The 23,560-nt window shown below is 52.9% G+C and overlaps 1 protein-coding gene across 1 annotated transcript; it reads right to left on the bottom strand.

Moving 5' to 3' along the window:
* Nucleotides 1-2,365: 2,365 nt before the first annotated feature.
* Nucleotides 2,366-20,062, bottom strand: GUCY2D (guanylate cyclase 2D, retinal). The gene is made up of 20 exons (XM_024235354.3): nt 19,945-20,062; nt 18,910-19,640; nt 18,525-18,829; nt 16,015-16,366; nt 15,576-15,660; nt 15,195-15,297; nt 14,692-14,793; nt 13,135-13,215; nt 10,363-10,569; nt 10,108-10,264; nt 9,456-9,605; nt 8,681-8,829; nt 7,944-8,107; nt 7,657-7,849; nt 7,205-7,379; nt 6,865-6,963; nt 6,685-6,779; nt 6,414-6,499; nt 6,152-6,263; nt 2,366-2,579 (listed from the first exon to the last, which is right to left on the bottom strand). The coding sequence occupies exons 2-19, from the start codon at nt 19,628-19,630 to the stop codon at nt 6,176-6,178; spliced, it is 3,312 nt and encodes a 1,103-aa protein (XP_024091122.3). The 5' UTR covers nt 19,631-19,640; nt 19,945-20,062; the 3' UTR covers nt 2,366-2,579; nt 6,152-6,175.
* Between the last annotated feature and the right edge of the window lie 3,498 nt (nt 20,063-23,560).

Genomic DNA, 23,560 nt, shown 5'->3' with positions numbered 1-23,560 from the left:
ACTGGACACAGGAGCCTCATTCCCCTGTCACCCCATCCCATGTCTCCCTCACAGTACTGGCTTCTCCCTTTCAGCATGCTGATGATCCTAAACCTCTCCCTTCTTCAAAAGAGGAGCACAGGACCTCCGGTTCTGCTTCCCTTCTGGCTCCCAGAGGAGCATCTTATAGAGCTGCATCATCACAGGGCATGTCCTCTGGCCTTCTCTGGGAAGCATTTACTCAGGGAAGGACCAGTTTCTGGGATCAGCTCTGGTCTTGAGATAATCTGAGATCATCTATTTCAGCCACCCCATGGCTGGGCCTCTTCTCCAAGGGCCAGAAAGGCTTCCACCCCTTGGCATCATTGAGGATAAGGGCTCAGCACTGGACCCTCCTCGATACCTTTTCAGGGCCTGAAGCAGTCTGGGGCCTTCCAGGGCAGACCTTCAAAGCTGGGTATGCAGTCCCTCAGGCCTTGTTTCCACTGGGGCCGTGACCTACCCTGCCCTCACCTCTGCCCTGGAAGAGAGTGTGGCAGGAGCTCCAGGTGCCCATCCCTTTATCCTTGGATAAAGGCAAAGCCCTGGGAGAGGTGACCCCAGGGACTGTGGTTGAGGACCAGCCAGTCAATGCAGGAGAACGCTTGTGGCCCCAGTGGCCCCTGGTTGATAATTGAAACAGGAATATGCCGATGGAGGCATGCAGCTTGGGAGTGGGTGATCAGGGCTGAGAGAGAGGCCTAGGAGATGACATGCTGGCCAGAGACAAAGGGAATGACGTTGAGACGAGGCCATAAAGTGCGTGGCTATGGACAGGTGTCTGCTTGGCATAATGGTTTGGGTGAGGAGGTGGAGTAGATGGGAAAGCCTCCTGTTGAACTTGCAGCCATCGGCAAATTGAAATCAAATGGACCAACATTTCATCACCATGAAAACATTACTAGTTTTTGTTTGTTTGTGACAGTCACGCTCTGGAATGCAGTGGTGTGATCTCAGCTCACTGCAACCTTGACCTTCCGGGCTCAAGTGATCATCCTGCCTCAGCCTCCGGAGTAGCTGGGACTGCAGGTGTGCACCACCATGCTTGGCTAATTTTTGTGTTTTGTAGAGACAAGGTTTTGCTATGTAGCCCAGGCTGGTCTAGAACTCCTAGGCTCTAGTGATTCTCTCACCTCAGCCACCCCAAGTGCTGGGATTACAGGCATGAGCCACTGTGCCCAGCCATCGTGAGGGTTTTGAGGTATGAAAGAAGAGAAAGAAGGAAAGAGAGAGAGAAAGAAAGAAAGAAAAAGAAAGAAAGAACAGAAAGAAAAGAGAAAGGAAAGAAAGGAAGAAAGAAAGGAAAGAAAGAAAGAATCCAACGCAACCTGGCTTAAGCAAAGAAAATAATTTGCTGGCCCATGTTGCTTAAACAGCCGGACTTGGCTTTAGGCCCAGTGAGGTATCCCAGCTCAAACGGTAGCCATCAGGCCTCAGTCTCTCTCCATCTGCCAGTTCAGCTCTGTCTTTGGGGTGGCAAGGATCTCTCAATGTCCCATCCTCTCAGCAACCCCCCAAGAAGACAATTTCTCCCCACGGCTTCAAACAACGTCCCAGCACCAAGCTTCATCAGCCTGGCCCAGCTCATCTGTCTTTGAGGCCAGAGGAACGGAATGACTGGGCTGGCCTGAAGTGGGAAGTCAGCAGTCAGTTCTAGCCAGTTCCACTGGGATTAAGAATGGGGCACAGATTGCTGCCGGCTGCCCACTGCCCAGCAGGACGGATGTAGGAAGGCAGAACAGTCGATGTCCATTACAGGTCATCCTGTCTGGGACATTGGGCCTGGCACAGGAACAGCTGGGCTCCTGGAAGACTTAGGAGCCAGTCACCCACTGGTGATTTTGGAATAGTCTCTCCTGCTCTGAAGCTCCAGGGGCAGGTTTGTGAGGGGTCAGAGGTGGAGTGTGGGTTGTTGATGAGGTCCTGCCCAGAGACCAGTGGACCTCACCTTTCCCATCTGGGGGCCCTGTTCCTTCAGTCTTGGACTCTGGCTCCCATGGCTGTAGGTTATGGTCCATGGGTCATGGAGTCATGGCATAGACAAGCACTGTCCTTCGCTTCCTTCTTCTCTCCTGCATACATTCAAGGGATGAAGCCACATCACCCACCTCAAAAGCATCAGAGACCCTGGTCTTTTCCAGCAGCCTGAGAGGCCTGAGACTTCCCCAACTGGTTCTCTGAGCAGAGGAGCTCCTGGGAGCTGTTGGCCCCAGCCACTTCCCCTCTTCAGGCCATCTCTAAGGTTCAACCCTATCTGAAACCCTCCCTGGAAATGCCAGGGCTGAGCGTTCCAGAGATGGGGGTGGCGAGACTACCCTCCGGGCTAAAAGCAGCACACACCACGACATGGAAGACAGCACGCCTTTATTTCAGCCCCCTCCCAGGACCCAAATACCACGGCACATGGCCTGGTGTCCACGGTGCAAGGTCCAGAAGAGCCCGGGGAACACAGCCCAGCAATGCAGTGTCACAAATCCCTGCCAAGGAGCAGTTCACCCCACCTCGTCAAAGGGGGGTGCCTGGGGTCCACTGCAGATGGGACAGGGAGCAGGGCCCAGACCCTGAGGAGCAGCACAAAAAAAAAAAAAAAAAAAAAAAAAAGGCGCCGGGTGAGCCCCGGGACACGCTGTAGAGTCTCTGCTGTGGAATTGAAGCAGCAGCTATGAGAGGTCCCTGCTTTGGCCATCACTGCTCTGCCAGCTACAGAGCCATCTCCAAGGCAAGGACAACCCCAAGTGTGGTCTCCTCGTGCAGGCCAGCTGGCAGAGGTAGTGTAAACACATCTGAAGGTGGGGGATGCCCAGTGACCAAGCCAGGCCCCGGTGCTCTCATGCACTGGGAGTTGCCCAGGCCCCAGGAACAGGGTGGGGAGGATTTGAGTCAGCAGAGCCCTGAGACTGGATAACTGACTGGGTCCAGGAAATAAGATTTCCAGAGAAATAGTGGAAACTGCAGAGAAAGGCAGAGACTCCCAGGCAGAAAGGGGACTGGGGGGGACACAAAGAGAGGAGAATAGAGCAGAGAGGGAGGCAGGAACAGAGAAAGGAGAGGCTGAGGCACAAAGAGGAGGCTGAGGCTTCATCTTTTCCCTTCTCTTCTCCCACTAGATCTGTGAACTCTGGGGCGGGGGTTCCCCAAGTTCTTTTAGCTGGGGAGGGATCAGGGCTCTTCTATCACATCTGGTCACTTGAGCTCGAGGCCAGCCTGGGAAGGAGGCTGAGTGAAGCTGGGAAGGAACCGGCTCAGCTCTGCCCACTTCACTTCTACCTCAAACTGGGTCTGCCCTCTGGCTCATCCTCCTCTGCTTCCGGGAGGAGCCCTGCCCAAGCCTGTCCCAGCTAATCCCTCTGCACCTAATCCTGGACTCTTCCTTGAGGCCGCTGAAATGACACACCATTAACTACTCCAGGCCCTTGCAGGCAGGGAGAGAGGGAAGGAAGGGGAAGGGCTGCAGGGTCGGGTACGGGAGGGAAGAGACAGGAGACTGAGAGCTCTGTCCACACAGTCAGGTCCAAGGCCAGAGATGTGAATCTGCGCTTCAATCCCTGGGACCTAAGCACAGAGAAAATCTTAAGGAAAATCTTCAAGAATGTAAATAACTTTTAAAAATGTGTGTGTGTGCGTGTCCGGGTTTTGTTTTGTTTTTACTCTTTAATTCATCATATTTAAACTCAATTTAAAATGTTTTTAAAATTGCACTAAATTGCTCTCCGTAGCAACATCACCTTCGGTAACCAGAACTTACAAGTGCTGGAATCTCGATGTTTGATACATTTCCTTTACCTTTAGGAAGGAGGGGAACACCACTAAGCTTGTGGAAGTCATGAATCCATTAAAAAAAAAAAAAAAAGACAAAGTCCCCTCCAGGAGCCCCTATAATCCTAATCAGCAGGTCCTTAGGACCTGCTAAGGAGTCCTAAGCTCAATGTCTACAGGCACCAGGCAGGAATATAAAGGAATATTCAGAAAATCTTGGTGTCTTGGAGTCTGTGGGGAGTGGCGACATCTGGATAAAGGGGACTGTTGCTTTTTAGCTGCAGCAGAATGTGGTTAAGTGGTGACACAAGCACCATGTGGGGCTTCTGATTTCAAGAGAAGGGGGAAATCTGCTATACATTTTTAAAATGTGGAGCTGTTGATTTTTCAATGTTAGCTCAAAACAAAACACGCTATGGGCCAAACAAAAGAAATTTGGTGGCCAGTTTGTAGCCTGGCTTTATGAGATCTTAGAGATTCTAAGATTTAAAGATCTTAGGGTGACTTAGTTCTATGATTCAGAAACTTTAATGAGCGTGTCAATATTTTGTAGGAACTTGTTAAAATGCAGATCCGGACTCAGCAGGTCTGGGGTGGGGCCCTGAGATCCTTCATTTCTAACGAGCTCACAGGCAGTGCCGACCCTGGCCCACCAACCACACTTGGCGTAGTGAAGGTTTAGTTTCGGAATTCCCTCTCACTGTCGTATCCCTGGTCAATGATGTCTCCAGTTCTGCCTTCACACCTCCAGGGACTGGACACTCACTACCTCTGGTGGCAGCCTAGGTGGTTTCCTAGCCTGCTGCAAACTTCTTCCAGGGTCTGTAGCAATGGTGACAGACACCAAGAGTCAAATGTGCCAAGGCCCAGACTCTGGAAGGTCAGAGTTTCACAAAGGCAACTTCAACTGGGGACTTGCCGGGACAGGGCATTGATAATTGCTGCAAAGGTCAGGCGTGGTGTCTCACACCTGTAATCCCAGCACTTTGGGAGGCCAAGGTGGGCAGATCACTTGAGATCAGTTCAAGACCACCCTGGGCAAGATGGTGAAACCCCGTCTCTACTAAAATCACACACAAAAATTACCCGGGCATGGTGGCAGGTGCCCGTAATCCCAGCTACTCGGCAGGCTGAGGTAGGAGAATCACTTGAACCTGAGAGGGGGAGGTTGCAGTGAGTCGAGATTGTGTCACTGCACTGCACTCCAGCCTGGGTGACAAAGTGAGACTCAAAAAAAAAAATTCTAAGCAGAGAGGATGTTCTGTCCAACTGCTTGCTCAGCAGCTCCCAGTTAAACAGAGAATGCTGCTCTTCTTTGGATTTTCTGGTTAGTCAAGGTGTGGCACAATTTCCTTTCCTCAAAGCCTTGAAGCAAGCTTTTCTCAGCACTTGGGCAAGTTCCCTGATTATGCCCACAGGAGAAGCAGCCAGTTTCTGACTGGTGGGAGATGGAGATAGGAATGAAGCTTGAGGCTAAACAGGAGCCCTTGCCCCCTCAGGCCATGTGACAAACCCTGCTCTGGTGGAACAGAACTCCACTTCCTCTGGGGTCGGGGCATCAATCCCAGATCTTCCTTCCTGGGTCCCTGAGAGACAGTGGGAAGAGGAGAATCCCTGACCCTCACATCCCCTGCTGGACTCAGGGCTCCTGGGGCTGAGAGCCACAAGCCACCCAGCTGTCAGGTGCACAGGGGCCTTGGGAACCACTTAGGCCACCCCTCATTTCGCCACTGAGGGGATCACAGCAGAGAGTGCGTGACACTTTCCCGATGTCACATGGCTGGTTTTGCAACCAGCTCTTGTAAAAGGCCCAAAATCCTTTGAGGCAGAGCTGGGCAGAGTCCACCAGCATTAGACAGACTTCCAGTCACCTATAGCAGCAACTTTCAGGAAAAGGACCTTCCAGAACAATCCTGAAGAAAAGAGGGGTATCTCAGAGCAGAGTCGAGGAAAGGGGTCATGGGGGTTCACCTAGGAAGGAGCGGGTCACGGGTCAGTTTCTTGCAGGAGGGGAGTGGGCACGGCTTCTGCTTTCACATTGTCCTCTGGTGACTGCTGCCCCCTGGAGTTGTCTCTTGTGCAGTGCACAGCCTGTGAGGCTTCTGGGGAAGCCAGGTTTATGCGCTGGGGATGAGATAGGGCCAGAGGAGGGGGCCTTCTTTGCGGAGTTTCCTAAGCCTGGATTCCCAAACCACTCCAGATCTACTGAGCCAAAATTCCTGCAGCGAGTGCTTCCCTCCCAGGGGAAGCCCCGGGGTTTAGGAACCAGCCTGGGCTCTCCAAGTCAGAAAGGGATCGGGACACCTGGCTTGGGTGGGACGTTCTGCAGGCAGCAGAGGGGACGCGGCAGCTGGGGTGGGGGCTGAGGGGGCAGCACCTGTCCGGGGCCGGGCCTCACTTCTCAAGAGAACTGGCCCGGTCGCGCCTTCTCCAGCTTCCGTCGCCGCTCGGGTGGGATCTCCTGCAGGCTGATGCCGTGGTTGCTGGACCTGCAAGGAGGGGGCGGTGGACTCAGGGAAGGGGAATGGGGCGTGGGAGGGCAGGGCCCACGTCATCGCTGCCTCGCGCGGGGGTTCAGACACAGAGCAGGAAGCAGGGGTCCCTCGTCCCTCGCCCTGCTGCGGAGGCCGGCCCCTCACCCCGGTTGCAGGTCAGGCGGTTTGGGGATGGGCTTGTTGAAGCCGCGTCTGCCCACTAGCCAGAAAGTGTCCTCGGCGCCCTTGCCCTGGGGAGACATGGGAGAGGGAAGGACTTAGGCGGACTGGGGTGAGGGGTGGGGGATCTCGAGGTCTGCATGGAACTGGGAGACCAGGTCAGGAAGGGTGAACTGAGGTTTGCAGCCGCGGCCCGGGATGGGCGGTGCCTCAGGACAGGGCGGGGCCTCCGGGAGGGGGCGGGGCCCTGCCTCACCTTCAGCTCCGTGCGGCCTCGAAGCTCCACCTGGTAGCCCGAGTCCAGAGCACGGAGAATCCCCACGGTGCTCAAGTTCACGTGGATGCGGTAAGCTGTGGCGGTGGGGGACGCCATGAACTCGGGACTCACCTCCCGTGTCCCCCTCCCACCTCCCCGTCTTGTCTCCGTCACACTCACGCAGCCCGGTGGACTCCATGCGCGAGGCGGTGTTGACCGTGTCCCCAAACAGGCAGTACCGCGGCATGGTGAGGCCCACCACGCCTGCCACGCATGGACCTGTGGAGATGCTGGGCGTCGGCGGGGCTAGCAGGGCCGGCAGCTGGGCTGCACCTAGGTAGGGCCTTGGGGGATCTTCGCACCCATTATCTCCACCAGCTCCCCAAATAAGCCTTGTTAAGTGCATCCTCTTCAAGGTAAGCCCCACTCCCCGCTCCATGAGTTGCCTCCTCTACAGGAAATCTGGAGCCAGGCCCTCAACAGGGAGATGGGCTGGAGCCTGGGAAGACCCGGGAGTTACCCGAGTGCAGGCCTATGCGGATGCGCACGGGAACCTCAGGCATATGGCGCATGCGGAAAGTGCCCACGGCACTGAGGATGTCCAGTGACATGTTGGCGATCTCTGCCGCGTGTCGCTGCCCATTCCGCTGGGGCAGCCCCGAGGCCACCATATAGGCGTCCCCTATTGTCTCCACCTGGGGGAAGAAGGAGTTGTGTGAATTTTCTTTTGAGCATTCCTCCCCCAGTACGCGAAGCGATTGTCTCTTGTCACCGGGCCCACCTGGGGTTAGTGCAGAACCAGGTTGCTAGTGGAAGGACTGAGCTGGGGACTGGAGGAATAAATAAGGGACAGGAGGTCTGGGAAAGAAGATTGATTGGGCAGGTAGGCTAGGGGCTGCGCAGGAAGGGCTGGGTTGGAGGCTGGTGAAGCTGAATTGAAGGTCAGGAGGGCTTGTCCCCTACACACTTCACCTTGTAGACATCGTGGGAACCAATGATGGCATCAAAGAGTGTGTAGAGATCGTTGAGCAGGTCCACAACCTCAATGGGCTCACTCATGGCAGAGATGGTAGTGAAGCCCACAATGTCACTGAAGTACAGTGTCACTTGTTCAAAGTACTCGGGCTCCACTGGTGTCCCCGTCTTCAAGGCCTCAGCCACGGACCTAGGGATGGCAGGCAGTGAGGTCACCTGGGGGCCTCTCTGCCTGGCTGGGCTCCAGCTGCCCTCCCAGCCCACCTCTTCCCACTGGCACCCACGGAGGCAGCATCTGTGTAAGCAGCCGGTCTGTCTTCTGCTTTTCCAGCTCCAGCTCCTCCGTGCGCTCCCGGATCAGATCCTCCAGGTTACTAGAGTACTGCTCCAGCATCCGAAGCATCGAGTCAATAATGTTGGTCTTCCGGCCCTTGTTGATGTTCTTGAACTAGCAGTAGAAGGAAGCTGGTAAAGCTGCTGAAGACCTGGGTTGCCATGCCCTCTTCATGCCCCCTCATGGGCCCTCTCATGGGGCTGTTCACTCTGAACCCCCTCCCCGCAACCATTCATCTACTATTCGTCAAGCACCCCTGGGGTGCTGGGCACTGTGTTTTCAGACATGATTAGGAGGCACGTGGGAAATGAGGGTTCCCAGAGGTCAGTTGTTCTCAGCTAGTAATTGACAGGGCACTGGAGCCAGCCTAGTCGTTGGACTCCCAGGCCAAGGGTCTTTCTGTCACAGCAGGCCAAGCACATACTTGGTTCTCAATCAGTGTTATTTGAATTGAATTGAATATTCCTCCGACCCAGACAGAACTCTATCTCCCACTCCAAAAGCCTCCACAGCCCCCATTCTAATTCTGCTCCCCACCAAACCCCGAGTCTTCAGGCTACTCCTTAGGAGGTAGCCTGGAAGGCCAGAGGTCCTGCCAGCCTGCCTGCCTGCACCTGTCTCAGGTTGCTGACAAGCATCTGGGATCCCAGAGGCCAGCCCAGTCCTTGCCCACTCCCAGCCCCTGACCAGGTCGAAGGTGTGGTCCATGGAGGGCCGAAGTTCCGGCTGCTCTGCCCAGCACTGCTTCATCAGGTGGATACACTCAACAGGTGCCTGGTCCATGGAGACCAAGGGCCGACACAGTGGAGGGGGGCTCCGCACCCTCTGCACCACTTCTGGAGGCATGAGGGGACAGTGAGGGGGAGTGCCCCAGAACACAAAAGCTGCCTCTGACCCTGGCCTGACTGTTGAAGACCAAGATGTGGGAGGGGGTGCCTGGCAGGGGTTTCTTTACATCAGAGCTTCAGTGTGTGTGTGTGGAGGGAGAGTATAGTGTGGAAGGAGGTTGCTAGGAGGAACAAGAGGACCTCGAACTCTGGGGGTCAGTAAGAGGTCACATAGGCAAAGAAACTAACATATTGTATGTAAGACAAGTGAGGGATAGGTGATCAAGTAGTTTGCTCAGAGTCCTGTGGAGAAGGGATGCATCCACTCCCCCTCCCCTGCTCCTCCCAGGGACCCCTGAGAACAGAGAGGAGCCTGTTCTGTCAGTTGTGGAAGCAGTTTGGGTCCAGCATCAAGAAAGAGGTAGGTGTTGTGGTCTGGGACCTAATGAACCACCCTCCCCACCCTGGCCATGCACGGCTTTCTGCACCCAGACCTGCAGACGCCAGCTTTAAGGGGGCCTCGGTATAATTGAGTTTCATCACTGGGCTTTGCTTTAGAGGAAAGAGTGAGGCTGGCTCTGTTCTAACTGCAGGGTGCCCCTGTGGCCCGAACTCCACGCACAGGGCAGCCTTACCCTCGGGAGTGAGCTCCAGCATGGCGTAAGGGGCACTGCGGCACACTACTTCTTGCATGATGATGGCCAAGCTGAAGACGTCGCCGGCCAGCGTTCCCCGGCGCTCCAGGGCTGGGTCCCTAAGCAGCTCCGGGGCTGTCCACAGCTGGTCTGGGGATGGGGAAGGGGCTGAGGGGCCGCTCGGGAAAGACTCCCACCCTCACCAGAAAGCCCAGGTTGGCACTCAGACACCACCAACCCTGCAGCCTGAGACCAGTCTGAGACCCCGCAACCCGAGACCAGCCCTACAACTATCTCTAGGAGCCATCTCAGACAAAGCCTGGCCCTCACAAATAGGCCTTGCCCTTCAGACAAGGTGGTGCCCAGGGAAGGCTCCATCTCTTGGGCACGAGCCCCACCCTCAGGCAAACTTCCAATGAGAGCAAACCCAGCTGCAGGCAGCTCAGGCACAAATCCCGCCCCCAGCAGCCCCGTCTCCGCAGTCACAGAGCCCACCCTCTCTGAGGCCACAAGATCTTTTCTGTAGCAGGACTTGTGTCTGGTGGATGTGGGATGGAGACAGTGCGAGGGCAGAGGTAGGGAGGAAGCGGGGGAGAAGCCCTTGAAATAATGGGGATCCCGGTGGATGCTCGCCTGCGCAGAGGACTCTCACCCTCCGCTCTGGGAGGCTCCGGTAGCACCTTCTGCGCTTCCAGCAGTCTCCCGTGGCCATGGTCAGTGATCTTGAGTACGAACCTGCCGTCCACTATGCAGTTCCGTGACTTCAGCCGCCCGTGAGCTACGCCTCGATGGTGCAGATACCTTATTCCCTTGGAACGGGTAGGGTAAGAGGCAGCCTCAGCCTGCTTAGTTCCCTTGTTCCCCATCCCTGCCCCCAGGACGTCACCCCACCACCCCCGACACACACCTTGATAAGGTCCAGCAGGAGGGAGGACTTGAACATCCAGTCCAGCTTTATTTCTCTCTGAGAGAGGAGGTCCTGGAGAGAGCCCCGCGTGCAGTGCTCTGAGACCACAGCCAGGTTGCCCTCCCAGAGGGCCGCAGGGCCTTCTGCTCCCCGAGCCAGGAAGAGCCCTAGGTAGAGGGCCACATTCTCATGCCGGAGCTCCTGGAGCTGAGAGGGGGAAAGTTGACTGGCATTTTCTGCCCGGGGCAATGTGGGGAAGGGGCCTGTTAATCAAGATCTGTTTTTGAGTATCCAGACTCAGAAGATGAGATTTTTACAAATGGTGGATGAAATGGTTGATAGGGTATGTAGGGGGGCTCTCTTCTACACATAGTTCTATTTTTGGAAAAAACAATATAGTCAAAGGCCACTGTTCGGATACTGAGTATGGTTTAGCTTAATGCTGTGAATGAAAAGACAACTTTGTATTGGTGATCAGGACCCAGGCAGGTTTGGATTTATTGATCATAAGCCTTTTTTTTTTTTAGACACGAGTTCTCACTCTGTTGCCCAGACTGGAGTGCAGTGGCACAATCATAAATCACTGCTACCTTTCATTCCTGGGTTCAAGTGATCTTCCTACCTCAGCCTCCTGAATAGCTGGGACTACAGGCTTGTGCCACCATGCCTAGATAACATTTAAAAATTTTTTTCTGTAGCGATGGGGGCCTTGCTATATTGCCCAGGCTGGTCTTGAACTCCTGGCTTCAAATGATCCTCCCACTTCAGCCTCCCAAAGTGCTGGGATTATAGGCCTGAGCCACCACACCTGGCCCCAGCCATAAAACTCTGAACTGCCTGGGTCTTAAGGGAAATAGCTCATGAAGGAGAAGCTCCTGGAACCACCAACCTCTCCTTCTGATTTAACAGCCTTTGCTGGGAGAGCCGGGGAGGAGCGGTGCTGCTTTCTTTCTTTTTTTTTGTTTATGTATTTTTTTTTTTTTAGACAGATTCTTAGTCTGTCACCCAGGCTGGATTGCAGTCGTGCAATCTCGGGTCACTGCAACCTCCGCATCCTGAGCTCAAGCGATTCTCCCGTCTCAGCCTCCTGAATAGCTGGGATTACAGGTGTGTGCCATCATGCCTGGCTAATTTTTGTATCTTTAGTAGAGATGGGGTTGTGCTATGTTGGCCAGTCTGGTCTTGAACTCCTGACCTCAGGTGGTCCACCCACCTCAGCCTCCCAAAGTGCTGAGATTACAGGCGTGAGCCACCGTGCCCGGCCTGAAGCTGCGCCACTTTCAAAGGACACCAGAAATGGCGTGTGCCTGCAACCTGGCCGGGGGCTGCTCTGCTTGGCGTTACATCATTGTGTCAGTCAGGTCTGAGACTCCCACCCTCCCTCAGTTAGAGAAGACAGGACTGACTGCTCTGCAGGACATTGCCCTCACAATCGGGGCATGCTAGAAAAAAAGGTGGCTTAGCTGGCTGACTGGTGCCCTTTCTAGCTTTTCCCTCCACATGCCCAATAAGGGGATACTTTTCTTTTCTTTCCTTTTTTTTTTTTTTTTTTTTTTTGAGACGGAATCTTGCTCTGTCGCCTAGGCTGAAGTGCAGTGGTGGGATCTTGGCTCACTGCAAGCTCCGCCTCCCAGGTTCACGCCATTCTCCTGCCTCAGCCTCCCACAGTAGCTGGGACTACAGGCGCCCGCCACCACACCTGGCTAATTTTTTTTGTATTTTTAGTAGAGACGGGGTTTCACCGTGTTAGCCAGGATGGTCTCGATCTCCAGACCTCGTGATCCACCCGCCTTGGCCTCCCAAAGTGCTGGGATTACAGGCGTGAGCCACCACGCCCAGACACTTTTCATTTTAAACACCTGGTGTTAAATGGTGATCAGGTTCGTTAATCCCCATACACATAGTCCACTTAAGTCACTGCATCTGTGACCTAGAGCTCCTGTAGAGGAATCAGGGAAGGAGGCCAGGCCCAGGCTGCATGGCGTGGAGGTAAAGGGAGACATTAAGGTTGTAAGGACCAGAATAAGCCATTTACACCCTCCTTGCCAACTTTCCACTTCATTCAGAACGTCTACGGCTATTCTGCACAAGTGGCCTGACAGAACCGGAAACTCATTTTTTATTTTCTATCATTAGCTCAACAAACATTCACTGGGTCTCTGTAATGTCCCAGACACTGTGTTGGGTGCTGTATTACAATGGAGGGGAGTGAGGAGCCCCTCACTCAGCTTACAGTCCAGTGAGAGAGGCAGAAACAAGCAGGCAGACAGATGAACATACAATTGCACATTGCAACAAGATCAAAGGAAAGAACTAGTGGTGTGGCAGAGAATAATGAAAGCCTCCTCCAGGGTGGAGGAAATACTTTTTTTTTTTCTTAATTTTGACAGGGTCTTGCTCTGTCACCCAGGCTGGAGTGCAGTAGTATGATCACAGCCCACGGTAACCCCCAACTCCCAGGCTCAAACAATCCTCCCTCCTCACCCTCTGAAGAGTAGCTGGGACTACAGGCATGTGACGCCACACCCAGCTAATTTTTAAATTTTTGGAGAGATAGGGTTTCTTTATGTTGCCCAGGCTGGTCTTGAACTCCTGGCCTCAGGTGATCCTCCCTTACATCTGCCTCTCAAAGTGCCAGGTACATGTATGAGCCACCACACTCAGCCAGAGGGGACATTTAACTGAGACCTACCTCTGTACCCAGCTGCAAAGAGAAGGCAAGAAGGGAGAAAACAATGGCCACCTAGGCCCCATCACAGGCCCAAGTCTCACCTTGGAGAAGGCCGTCTTGGTTGCTGGGCGGATAGCTATGTGCTGATCCCCTGGGAATTTCTTCAGCCAAACCCTGTCTCCCTGTAGCAAAGAGGATGGGGGTAGGGAACTCAGTCTCTTAAAATCCCACGATGGGGAGCCCTAGAACCCCTCCCCCTCCATTTCCATTGGCTCACTGTCCCAGAATGCATCTTCCACGTGACAAAACGCATTGAAGCAAGGGGTTTGATGTATGCCCATCCACTTCACAGCCAGCTGGGAGAGGGCCCACCCCTGGATGACAGAGATTCAGAAGCCATGGATGGCTGTCCTCACCACTCCAGCTGTGCCCACCAATAGTCCTATTAAGTGCATTAATACAATCACAAGTGTCACCGACATCACAACCCTCATCACCATCCACTGCCATGGGAGAGCATGTTCTGGGAGTAAAAAATCTGGGTACATCAGGCTTTATTGAAAACTAACTGAACTATAGACAGCTCCCCTTCGGATGCTGGACCTCATCCTCAACTGTTGGCAAGGCTGGTTCATGGGCATGGGACCTGTGCAGTCACACAGGGCCTCGTGCTTTGAAGGGCTCGAGCTTGATTCAATGACCTCCTGCCATCATCATGAATGAACGAGGAGCCCCTCATTTCTATCTTGCCCTGGATCTCGCTAATTATGCAGGTGGCCCTGTCTGTTTATAAGGGATTTGGACTAGAAGGGAATTTAGAAGAGAATTGGGGTTTAGTACTGACCCCCTAAGGAGCATTTGGAAATAAATGTGGGGAAATTTTTAAACTGTCACAAAAACTAGGAGCTACATTTAGTGGACAGGGCCAGAGACAAGAAACACTAAACATTCTTCAAGGCACAGAGTAGTCCCATACAATTTAGGACAATCTGCCCCAAATGACAATAGTGCCTCCTCTGAGAATTGGCCGTGATGATCTCTAGGTGACATGATAGGAGCCTCTGCATTCCTTCCCATGACCTGAAGCCCAGGAGCTCTAAATTTCTACTCTCTTGATTTGCTCAGCACTCTCAGCTCTCTCTGAATCTGTTCTCATTATCTCCTCTCCACTTGACCACATTCAGATTTACCAGCCCCAAAGTTAATGTCCTAATACTTTTTTGTGACTTTCTTCTCCCCCTCTAGGGGTTGCTATTCCTGAGTCTGGTCTGGATTGGGTGGAAATGCTGAGGGGCAGGGCCAGAGGCTCTGACCAGGCCGGAGATGGTCTCAGTGGCCACACCAGGTTACATGCTGGTCCCAGCATGCTCCCTGGCAGCTCCAGCCTCCAGTCTCTGGGTCACTGTGATTAGCTTTTGAGGAGCCCTTACCCAGATAGTGGCTAGAGAAAAACCCTTGGGGAGGGAAGATTCCTAGGTGCTTCCCTTTGAGGGATCCATGACCTTTCCCTAGATCCTGTCTGGGCTCCCATCCCCCATCTCCTGGAGCCTGCAGGATTTGACATGACTGCATGTCCTCTTGAGAGTGCGCCTCCCCTCTGCCCAGGGCCTGAGCATTCTTCCCCCACTGTCTCTCTGTCTGGCTGGGGTCAGGCTCACCTCATAGACACCAACGTTGGGGCTGTCCAAGGGTTGGCTGGGGCCACTGCGAATGTCTGACATACTGCGGGCAGCCAGACTTGATCGGCTCCCCTGGGCCACCTAGCAGGTAGAGGTCAATGCAAGAGGTCAAAATATATTCTGGGGTCAGAGTCCTGGGTTGAGGTCGGGCTGAGTTTTGGGGATTTAAAGATGAGAGGCGAAGGAATCTCAATGAGGGAAGGTGATAATGACGTTACTCCGTAAGGGCATGCTTTACAGTTTACAAAGCAACATTCATTTTCTTGTTGGAGCTTCACCTCCCCACCAGGAAAGTAGTCAGGACAGGTACTGTTACCCTCATTGCACAGATGAGGGTGCTGATCCCTAGACTTCAGACTTGGGACAGAACTGGGGTAGAAATCAGCCTTCCCAAGTAGGGAGCTGGGGTCGGGACTCGCCCAGGGAAGGAACCAAATTTACAGAATGAAGACAACTGGCTCCTGCTTCTCTGCCTCCCCCACCTTTCGAGAGGTGCCCCCATGTGGGTGGAGAAAGGTGATGTCGTTCACGGTCAGGATGATCTTGTTGGGGCCGGAGACCATTTGAATGTGAAGTAGCCGGTGCCTGGTGGAGAAAGAGGTCACCTCCACCAAGGGCACCGAGGTCCGTGAGAAGAGACCAGCAGGGGATGGGGTGGAGGGATAATGTTGGCTCAGGGGAGGGGTCCTGGAGGGCAGCCATCCCCAAACCAGACATCCCCTGGGACTCTACCAGCCCACCAGAACACCCTCACCCCAAGAAAAATCTCTTCTACTCTTGAGTGAACCCAGCCTGCTGTTTTTGCTGCAGACTTCCATTTCTGGCACAAGCTCACTTCCTACTTACCTCCTTCCACTACTCACCTCACATAATGGGCCAGGAAGGCCCCAGCCAGCCCCATCCCAACCACCAGGAGGAAGCCAAGAAAGACGAGGCCCGGCTCCAGTCCTGAAGGGACAGTGACAGGAGGTATACTGAGGAGCGATGCCAGGGGAGGCCTCTTCTCTAGGGAGGCATGGAGTCATGCCAAATGCTGGCCCCTCCAGGAAAGGGGGATGGGGGCCCAGAGAGGCTCTAGGGGGAGGTCATAGATTCCTCAAAGGGGAGAGTCTGGGAATGATAGAAAATTTTCAAGAGGGCTTTGGAGCTCAGCAAGAGAGGGGTCCTGTGCAAGCCGGGGGCTGGGAGAGGGCCTAGAAGGGCATCGAAGATGGATTACAGGATAGGAGTCCACTCTCTTTCATCACTTTGTGGATGGTCCATGGCGATTGTCTCAGTGGGGGCTGGGGTGCTCTCCCTCACCTCCACCGCAGATGTTGTTTGGATCGAACCAGCACGAGGGGTCAGGCCCGGGTGCTGATCCCCCACGCGGGAAGTGCATCCGGGTACCGGCGGAGAGGAAGGAGCCCCGGGCAGGATCCAGCATGTATGTGGCAAAAAGCCGGTCTCCCGCCGCGTCCGTGTCTAGCAGCACGAATGGGGGCTCCCCGTCTCCTCCTAGGTCCCCGCAGAAGCCAGGGACCTGCGCATCCCGGATGTGGCGGGCCACAGCTGCTCCGGACACCCATCTGCCACCCGCGGCAGCCCACGCTTCTGCCACGCCCCTTGCCAGCAAAAAGACCGCGTCGTAGATGGTGCCAAAGAGTGGGGAGACCTGGAGAAGGAGAGTAGGGGCTCAGAGGTCGGGGTCACAGCCCACAGACAGACCAGAATTCCCTGGCTGCGCCAGTTCTTTCAATGCCTGTCAAGCCCAGGGTATCCACTGTTGCCACCTTCCAGTTAGTTGTTCCCAGGATCCCTCCCCATTGGCTATCTCTTCCTCCCTCCCCTATTGGCTGTCACACCTGCTCTCCCCACTAACTGGTTCCTCTTTTCAGGACTCAGCCTCCTCTCTGACCATTGGTTGATTCTAATTCTCCATCACCTGTAGATCCTCTTTTCTTCCTGTTCGTTGCCCAGCATATAGTTTTAATCTCATCACCTACCATTCACCTAAAAGCCTTCTCACCTATCTTTTGGTTGGCTTCTATTTTCTGTTTTTCCTTAAAAAAAAAAAAAAAAAAAAAACTAAACTAAACTAAACAAAAACAAAACAAACAAAAAACCTTCTCCATTGTTACCACCCGATCTTATCAGGCCTCTATTATTCCCAGTCGCCATCTCTCAGAGAGCCAGGCACTGTGCAGAGCACTAAAGATGTATCACTGTACAAGACAGACCCTGTCTCAAGGAACCTTTCTTCTTGCCAAAGAGACAGGGGTGTTCAGGCAGTGCAATGAGTAAAAGTAGGGGAAACTGAGGGAGCCGCAGAGACAGGAATGGGTGTCCCCAACCTAGGCTGTGGACAGAGAAGGAGCTGTTAGAAGTGACCATCCTTCAGGGGATGAGTCAGAATTATCCAGGGGAGGCAGGGACAAGAGAGAGGAAACAGCACACTCAGAAGCTCAGAGGCAAAAGAGAAGGACACATTCAGAGAACCCAGAGTAGCTTGGTCTGGCTGAAGTTCATGGGAGGTGGAAGAGAGAGAAAGACAGGAGACCCGGTAAGCCATGTGGAGAGGACTGCATCTATCCAGGGCAACAGAAGCCACTGTGAGGCTTCGAACAGGGGCATGACAGGGTGAGATCTGTCAGATTTCTGAAGCTTGATCTGGAGAAAGGTGTTGGGCAGGTGAGTGTTGAAGCGGAGACCATCTGGGAGATTCTGTTTTGGGATTTGGGCTGGGGGTGCTGTGGCCTGACTTAGGGCAGTGACAGTAAAGATGGAGAAAGCGGATGAATTCAAACGATCTTTAGGAAGTAACAGTAACAGGGCTTGATGCCTGGAAGTGGGGGCGAAGAATTCAAGGAATCAAGGGTGACTCACACGCTCAGAGGCTTGGGCAGTTTGGGCAGTGGAGAGGACAGCTGTGGTACTTACTGAGAGCTGAAGGGCTTTTCTCTCTCTACTTTCTCAACCTCCCTCTCTCCACTGACTGACCCTCCCTCCATCCCATCTCACTATGATTCCTAACTTGTATTCTCTTCTGACTATTCCCATCACTGCACCCCTCCTCCCTCCATTGGCCACCTGCAATCCTCTTGGAAGAATCTAAGGGCATTGGTGGGAAATTGCAACCCCTACGACCCTTCTCTCATGCAGCTGCCTGTGAGTTGGGCCTTTGTGGTGGTTAATTCACTGCCCATTGACATCTAAATTCCCTTCTCATAGTGGTTTGTAGTCCTCCTCTGTGGCTGGAGTAAAGTTAGATGATCTGAACTGGGATTCCGGGGACTTGGGGATCCCCAGGTATTAGCTGGATGTTGGAAATACACTATGGATCTGTTTAGGATTGCCCCTGGATCCACCCAGGGAACTTTCTGCTTCTTGCAAGGTGTCTAGGCCCTTGAAAAGCTAAGACCACCAGATGAGGCCCCAGAGGAAATACCTCTGAACTAGGGATGAAGGTTGGATTGGCATCCTCCGTCCTTCCTGCTTTCAAGAACACCAAGTATTTATTTTAGACAGCTGGGAGTATGTGGTGGTGGAAACGGGTTTATTTTGAAGCCAATTGCAAAAGGTTTTGCAGTTTACAGTTCATTAGAGTTTACTGCTTGATGTTGGACTTGAGAGGTCTCATTGCCTACTCTCTGGAGGCAATCCTCCTACACTGAGAGACCCCCAGCGGAGCCAGAGCCTCTACATTACCCAGGAAACTCCAAACAGCTAGAGCGGCCAGTGGTTCTTTCTCCATTGGCTGCATCCTCCTCTCCCCGCTTTGGCTGTCCTCTCCCCTCTCCCTTGCCTTCTTCCCTCCTCCCGGGACCGTCTACCTGCTGCAGATTGAGGTCAGAGGGCAGCTCGCGGCGCTCTTGAGCCCTGCGCAGGCTGTCCAGCACGCTGCCTTCAGAGGGACAGTGGCGCGTGAGGGTGAGCACGGCATCATGGGCCCTCCGAAGCTGGGAGCTGTTGGCGAGTGCGGCCAAGGCCTCCGGGCCTGGGGACAAGGCGTAGTGAATCGTGTCGAAGGGCAGGAAGACCAGGGAGCCATCGGTCAGGCCCAGCTCCTCTGCGGCCTCCAGGAGGTAGCGCTGCTCCTCTCCACCCAGCAGCACCGAGTGCATCACCATGATCACTGCTGCGGACAGAGGCTTGGCTCGCGGCGCCGTCCGGCTGCCGGCAGGACCCGCCGACCTCGCACCCTGCAAGGGAGCCTACCTGTGACCCTAGGCCCGTCCCGAACCTTCCTCAGGGCCTCCCGGGCTCCAGACAGGTCCAAGGGCTCCATGGAAGTCACGGAGGCGACGGGCAGGCCCCGGGCCCTGAGTGCCGTGGACAGTGAGCGTCCCGCCTCCACCCACAGGTCCTGGGGAGCGGTGACCAGGGCCACGCGCGCCCAGCCGAATGCGCGAAGCAGGGCGTAGAGGGCATCCGCGGCCGGGGTCACGGCAGGGGCCGTGGTGCCCTCCGCCTGCGTCCAGGGGCAGCCCCAGGGCACCAGCGCGATCCCGGCTTCTTCGGCGAGCAGCTCGGCTGGCCGGCAGGCCGCAGGGTTCACCGGACCCACGAGGCCCGACACGCGGGCCAGCGCGGAGGACACGGCCCCCAGCGAGCCCGGCGTCCGGCACGGCTCGGGCAGCAGCGCGACCTCGAAGCGGGGACCGCCTGCCAGGCCGGGGTCGCGGTTCAGGCGGGCGGCGGCCAGGCGGGCGGCCAGGTCCGGGCGAGCCCGGGAGAAGATGGGGTCGCAAGCCCAGGGGCCCAGGACCCCCACCGTGAACACGGCGGAGAGGGCAGGGGGCTGCAGCAGGAGCAGGAGCAGCAGGAGCGGGAGCCGGGGCAGGGCCCGGGGGAGGCGGGGCAGGGACGGAGCCCACCGCGCGGGGCCGCAGAGCCCGGGGTCCGGAAGCCCACCCGCTCGGCGGGCGCAGGCGGTCATTGCCGGGCTTCTGCGAACACAGACGGAGCAGGCTGAGCGACTGAGACCCCGGCCTCCCCTAGGGCTCTCCCCGTAACCCCGAGTTTCTCCAAGCCCGAGTAACCCATGGGATGATTCTGCTGCTACCGCCCCCTCCGGAGGCTGGGAAGACTAACTGGGGCCAAGGACACCGCCCCGAAGCCCCCTTCTGCCGCCCCCGCTTCCCGCTCCCACCCGGCCTGCCCCTCCCCCCGTCGGAGGCGTCAGGGGTCATCAGGGACTCGCCCGCGCCCTCAGAGCGACCCTATCCCAGCGGAGGGGCCTCTGACACTTACAGGGAAGTCCGGGGCTCGGGCCCACGGCCCCGGTGAGGGGTCACAGGGCCGGTCCCCCTTTTGACGCCCGCCCACTGGTCTTCCTTGCCAGCCCAGGCCAGGGCGGGGGCGTGGGTACAGCCGGCCAGAGCCCTTAATCTCCCCAAGCTGATTAGGGTCCTTAATTAGGCAGGGAGGGGCGGGCTATAGTGGAGGATGAGAGCCCCTACTGCGCCTTTCTGGGGTGGGATCCAGGTAGTCAGCCAGATCCTTTCCCCTCCATGCCTTCCAGCCCCCCACATCACCCTCATCACCATCACCCCTGCACAAAAGCAGACGCAGCTTCCCCTTTCAGCCGTCGGCCACACTGCCCTGCTCAGCCAGAAAGTAACAAGTGCCTGCCCATGGACAGCTGTGGGTAATCCGTCCTGGAGAAGAAACTCTGATCCCAGTCCCTTTCCTTACAATCTTCTGTTTCCAGTTCTGCCAGCTAAGTTCAAGCTCCATCCTTTGGCTGGCAAAGTCTATATCCCAGAGACCAAACCCACACCAAGCTGACACCTGCCTTTCTTCTTTCACTTCTCTTCTCTCTCTCACCACACTTGATTCCCTGACATCTGCTTCTCCATGCCTAGAAAACCACCCCTTTGGCAGGACCTCAGGAAGTAATGAAAAGAGCTTTGGCCTCCGACAGACCTGGGTTCCAAGTCCCTCTTGCTGATTTTTGGACTTTGGGCAATTGCTTAATCTGAGGGTTGTTGTGAAAATGAATATAATTGCCCGGATGGCAAGAATAGCTAACAATTTTAGAGAAGAGTATAATGGAAGATGCCCTATAAGATATACAAATTTATTATAAAGCAATAGCAATTATGTATTTATGTAAATATATAATATATAAAACATAGCAATTATATACCTACATAAATATATAATATATAAAACATAGCAATTATATATTTATATAATTATATAATATATAAAACAGCAATTATATATATTATAAAGCTATAGCAATTATATATTATATATTTATATAAATCCACATTATGTAGTGACAGCAATTATATATTTATATAAATATATATTATAAAGCTATGGCAATAAAGGCTTCATAGTTTTGGCACAAGGATAAACAAATGGACCAATGAAATAGAATATACAGTACTGAAACAAACACAGCAAATGTGTGAAGAAGTGGACATTTCTTACCAAATGAGAAAGAATGAACTTCAACAAATGGAGCTGATTAGCCATCTGGGGGGAAAATAGAATTCAATCCCTATCTCACACCACACACAAAATCTATTCCAGGTCAAAGACCTATATGTGAAAAATAAAACTTAAAAACTTTTAAATGAATCATTTTCAGACATGGTGGCAAAGATTGGATCAGGTAAGAATCATCAGTGGATTCTAAGGCTGGGGGAAATGTTGGATGAGGAGCAGGACTTTTGCAGGGTCTGAAAGTATCTCCCTCCAGATTGCCATGGGTTGGAAGGGAGGCGGTAATAAAATAAAAAGCAGTCATCGTACAGTAGAGAAATAGGGCAATACTTTAAGCAAGTGATCAAAATTAACCATGAGGGGCAGAGAGACATTCTGTGACTCCAGATGTGATACCCTGAGAAGGATGTAATACTACATCTATGCAGTGCTGCACAATACATCTCTGCAATGTTCCAGCATTATTCCAAATCTAATCACAAGGAAACATAAGATAAACACTAAATGAGAAACGTTCTATTTAAAAAGGTGGGGAGGACTGCATTCTTCAAAAATGTCAATGTCATAGAAGGCAAACAGAGGTTGAGGAACTGTTTCAGATTAAAGGAACCTAAAAAGACATGACAATTACATGCAACACCTGCCCTTAGTTTGGATTCTGTATCATTGGACTTTTTAAAAGTGCTATAAGGTTATAGGGCTTGAGGCTGGGCGCCATGGCTCATGCCTATAATCCCAGCACTTTGGGAGGCCGAGGCAGGCGGATCACTTGAGTTCAGGAGTTTGAGACCAGCCTGGCCAACATGGTGAAGTCCCGTCTCTACTAGAAATACAAAAATTAGCCAGGTGTGGTGGAGTGCACCTGCATTCCCAGCTGCTCAGGAGGCTGAGGCAAGAGAATCACCTGAACCTGGGAAGCGGAGGTTGCAGTGAGCCAATATTGTGCCACTGCACTCCAGCCTAAGCAACAAAGTGAGACTCCATCTCAAAAAAAACAAAAAAAGAAAAGAAAAATGGTTATAGGGCTCATGGGGTTATAAAAATGCTATAAAGAACATCAACATTAACAAAAAATTGGCGGTTGACAAAGTTGGAATATCACAGGAGATTCAAAGCAGTGTAAAGTTATAGAGTTAATAACGGTAGTGTAGTTGTGTTAGACTATCCCTGTTCATAAGAAATACACACTGAAGTATTTAGTGGTAAAGCATCATGTATGTAACTGACCCTCAAGCGGTCAAGAAAAAATATATATTAGATATGATATATGGTATGTTGTACATATTATCCATTTCAAATGATAAACAAATGGGGTAAAATGCTAACAGTAGGTGAATCTGGGTAAAGAGCCTGTGAGTGTTCTTTGCATATTTTTTATTTTTGCAACATTTTTAAGTTTGAAATTATTTCCAAATAAAAAGTTAATTAAAAATTTTAGATTATAGAATTCAAAGAAAGTAGATCTGCTCTGAAGAAAGAACAAAGAAAAGAAAAAAATAAATAAGAAAATAGAAAAATTAAAAAAGAGCAGAAATTTTCAAGGGAAAAAAAGACATAGATTGAAAAGACATCTTTATCAATTCAGGGTAAGAATAGATTTATTAAACAAGACACATAGGCCAGGCACGGTGGCTCATGCCTGTAATCCCAGCACTTTGGGAGACAGAGGCTGGCAGATCACATATATATATGGCAAAATATTAACATCTGTTAGTTTTTGGTGGTAAACAATCACTATATGTAGGGATTTTCTGTATGCTTGAAATGTTTTCTAATTTAAATTTTAAAAAGTTGTAAACAAAAAGTGTAGATGTCTGACCTGTAGCAGAGTTCCAAAATCCAGTAGGCATCAATATTCGTTTCTATAGTGCTGTGCTTCTTACCTTCCATAAGAGTTACCTCCCCACATCTCCTGTCTTCTGACTCAACATCTCTACATGAAATTGTGGAAACTCCAGCCAACTCTTTCATTTCACACATGATGAGAATGAGGTCCTGAGACCAATTTGGTTAAATCAACAATCTCCCAATTTTCCTCTAGGGTCCATGGACTGATGGGTAATACAGATGAAGATGAAGGGGGGATTTTTTTCACCTTTTTTGTCATAAAATATACTTAACATAAAATTTACCACTTTAACTTTTTTTTTTTGAGACAGAGTCTTGCTCAGCCGCCCAGGCTGGAGTGCAGTGGTGTCATCTTGGCTCACTGCAACCTCTGCCCCCCGGGTTCAAGCGATTCTCCTGCCTCAGCCTCCCGAGTAGCTGGGATTACAGGCACCCGCCACCATGCCCAGCTAATTTTTGTATTTTTAGTGGAGACGGGGTTTCACCTTGTTGGCCAGGATGGTCTCGATCTCTTGACCTTGTGATCCGCCTGCCTCAGCCTCCCAAAGTGCTGGGATTACAG

Source organism: Pongo abelii, chromosome 19, assembly GCF_028885655.2.
Source record: "Pongo abelii isolate AG06213 chromosome 19, NHGRI_mPonAbe1-v2.0_pri, whole genome shotgun sequence".
In the NCBI taxonomy this organism is placed as follows: domain Eukaryota; kingdom Metazoa; phylum Chordata; class Mammalia; order Primates; family Hominidae; genus Pongo; species Pongo abelii.
The sequence above is the reverse complement of the archived record's forward strand: the minus strand, read 5'-3'. Positions and strand labels throughout refer to the sequence as shown.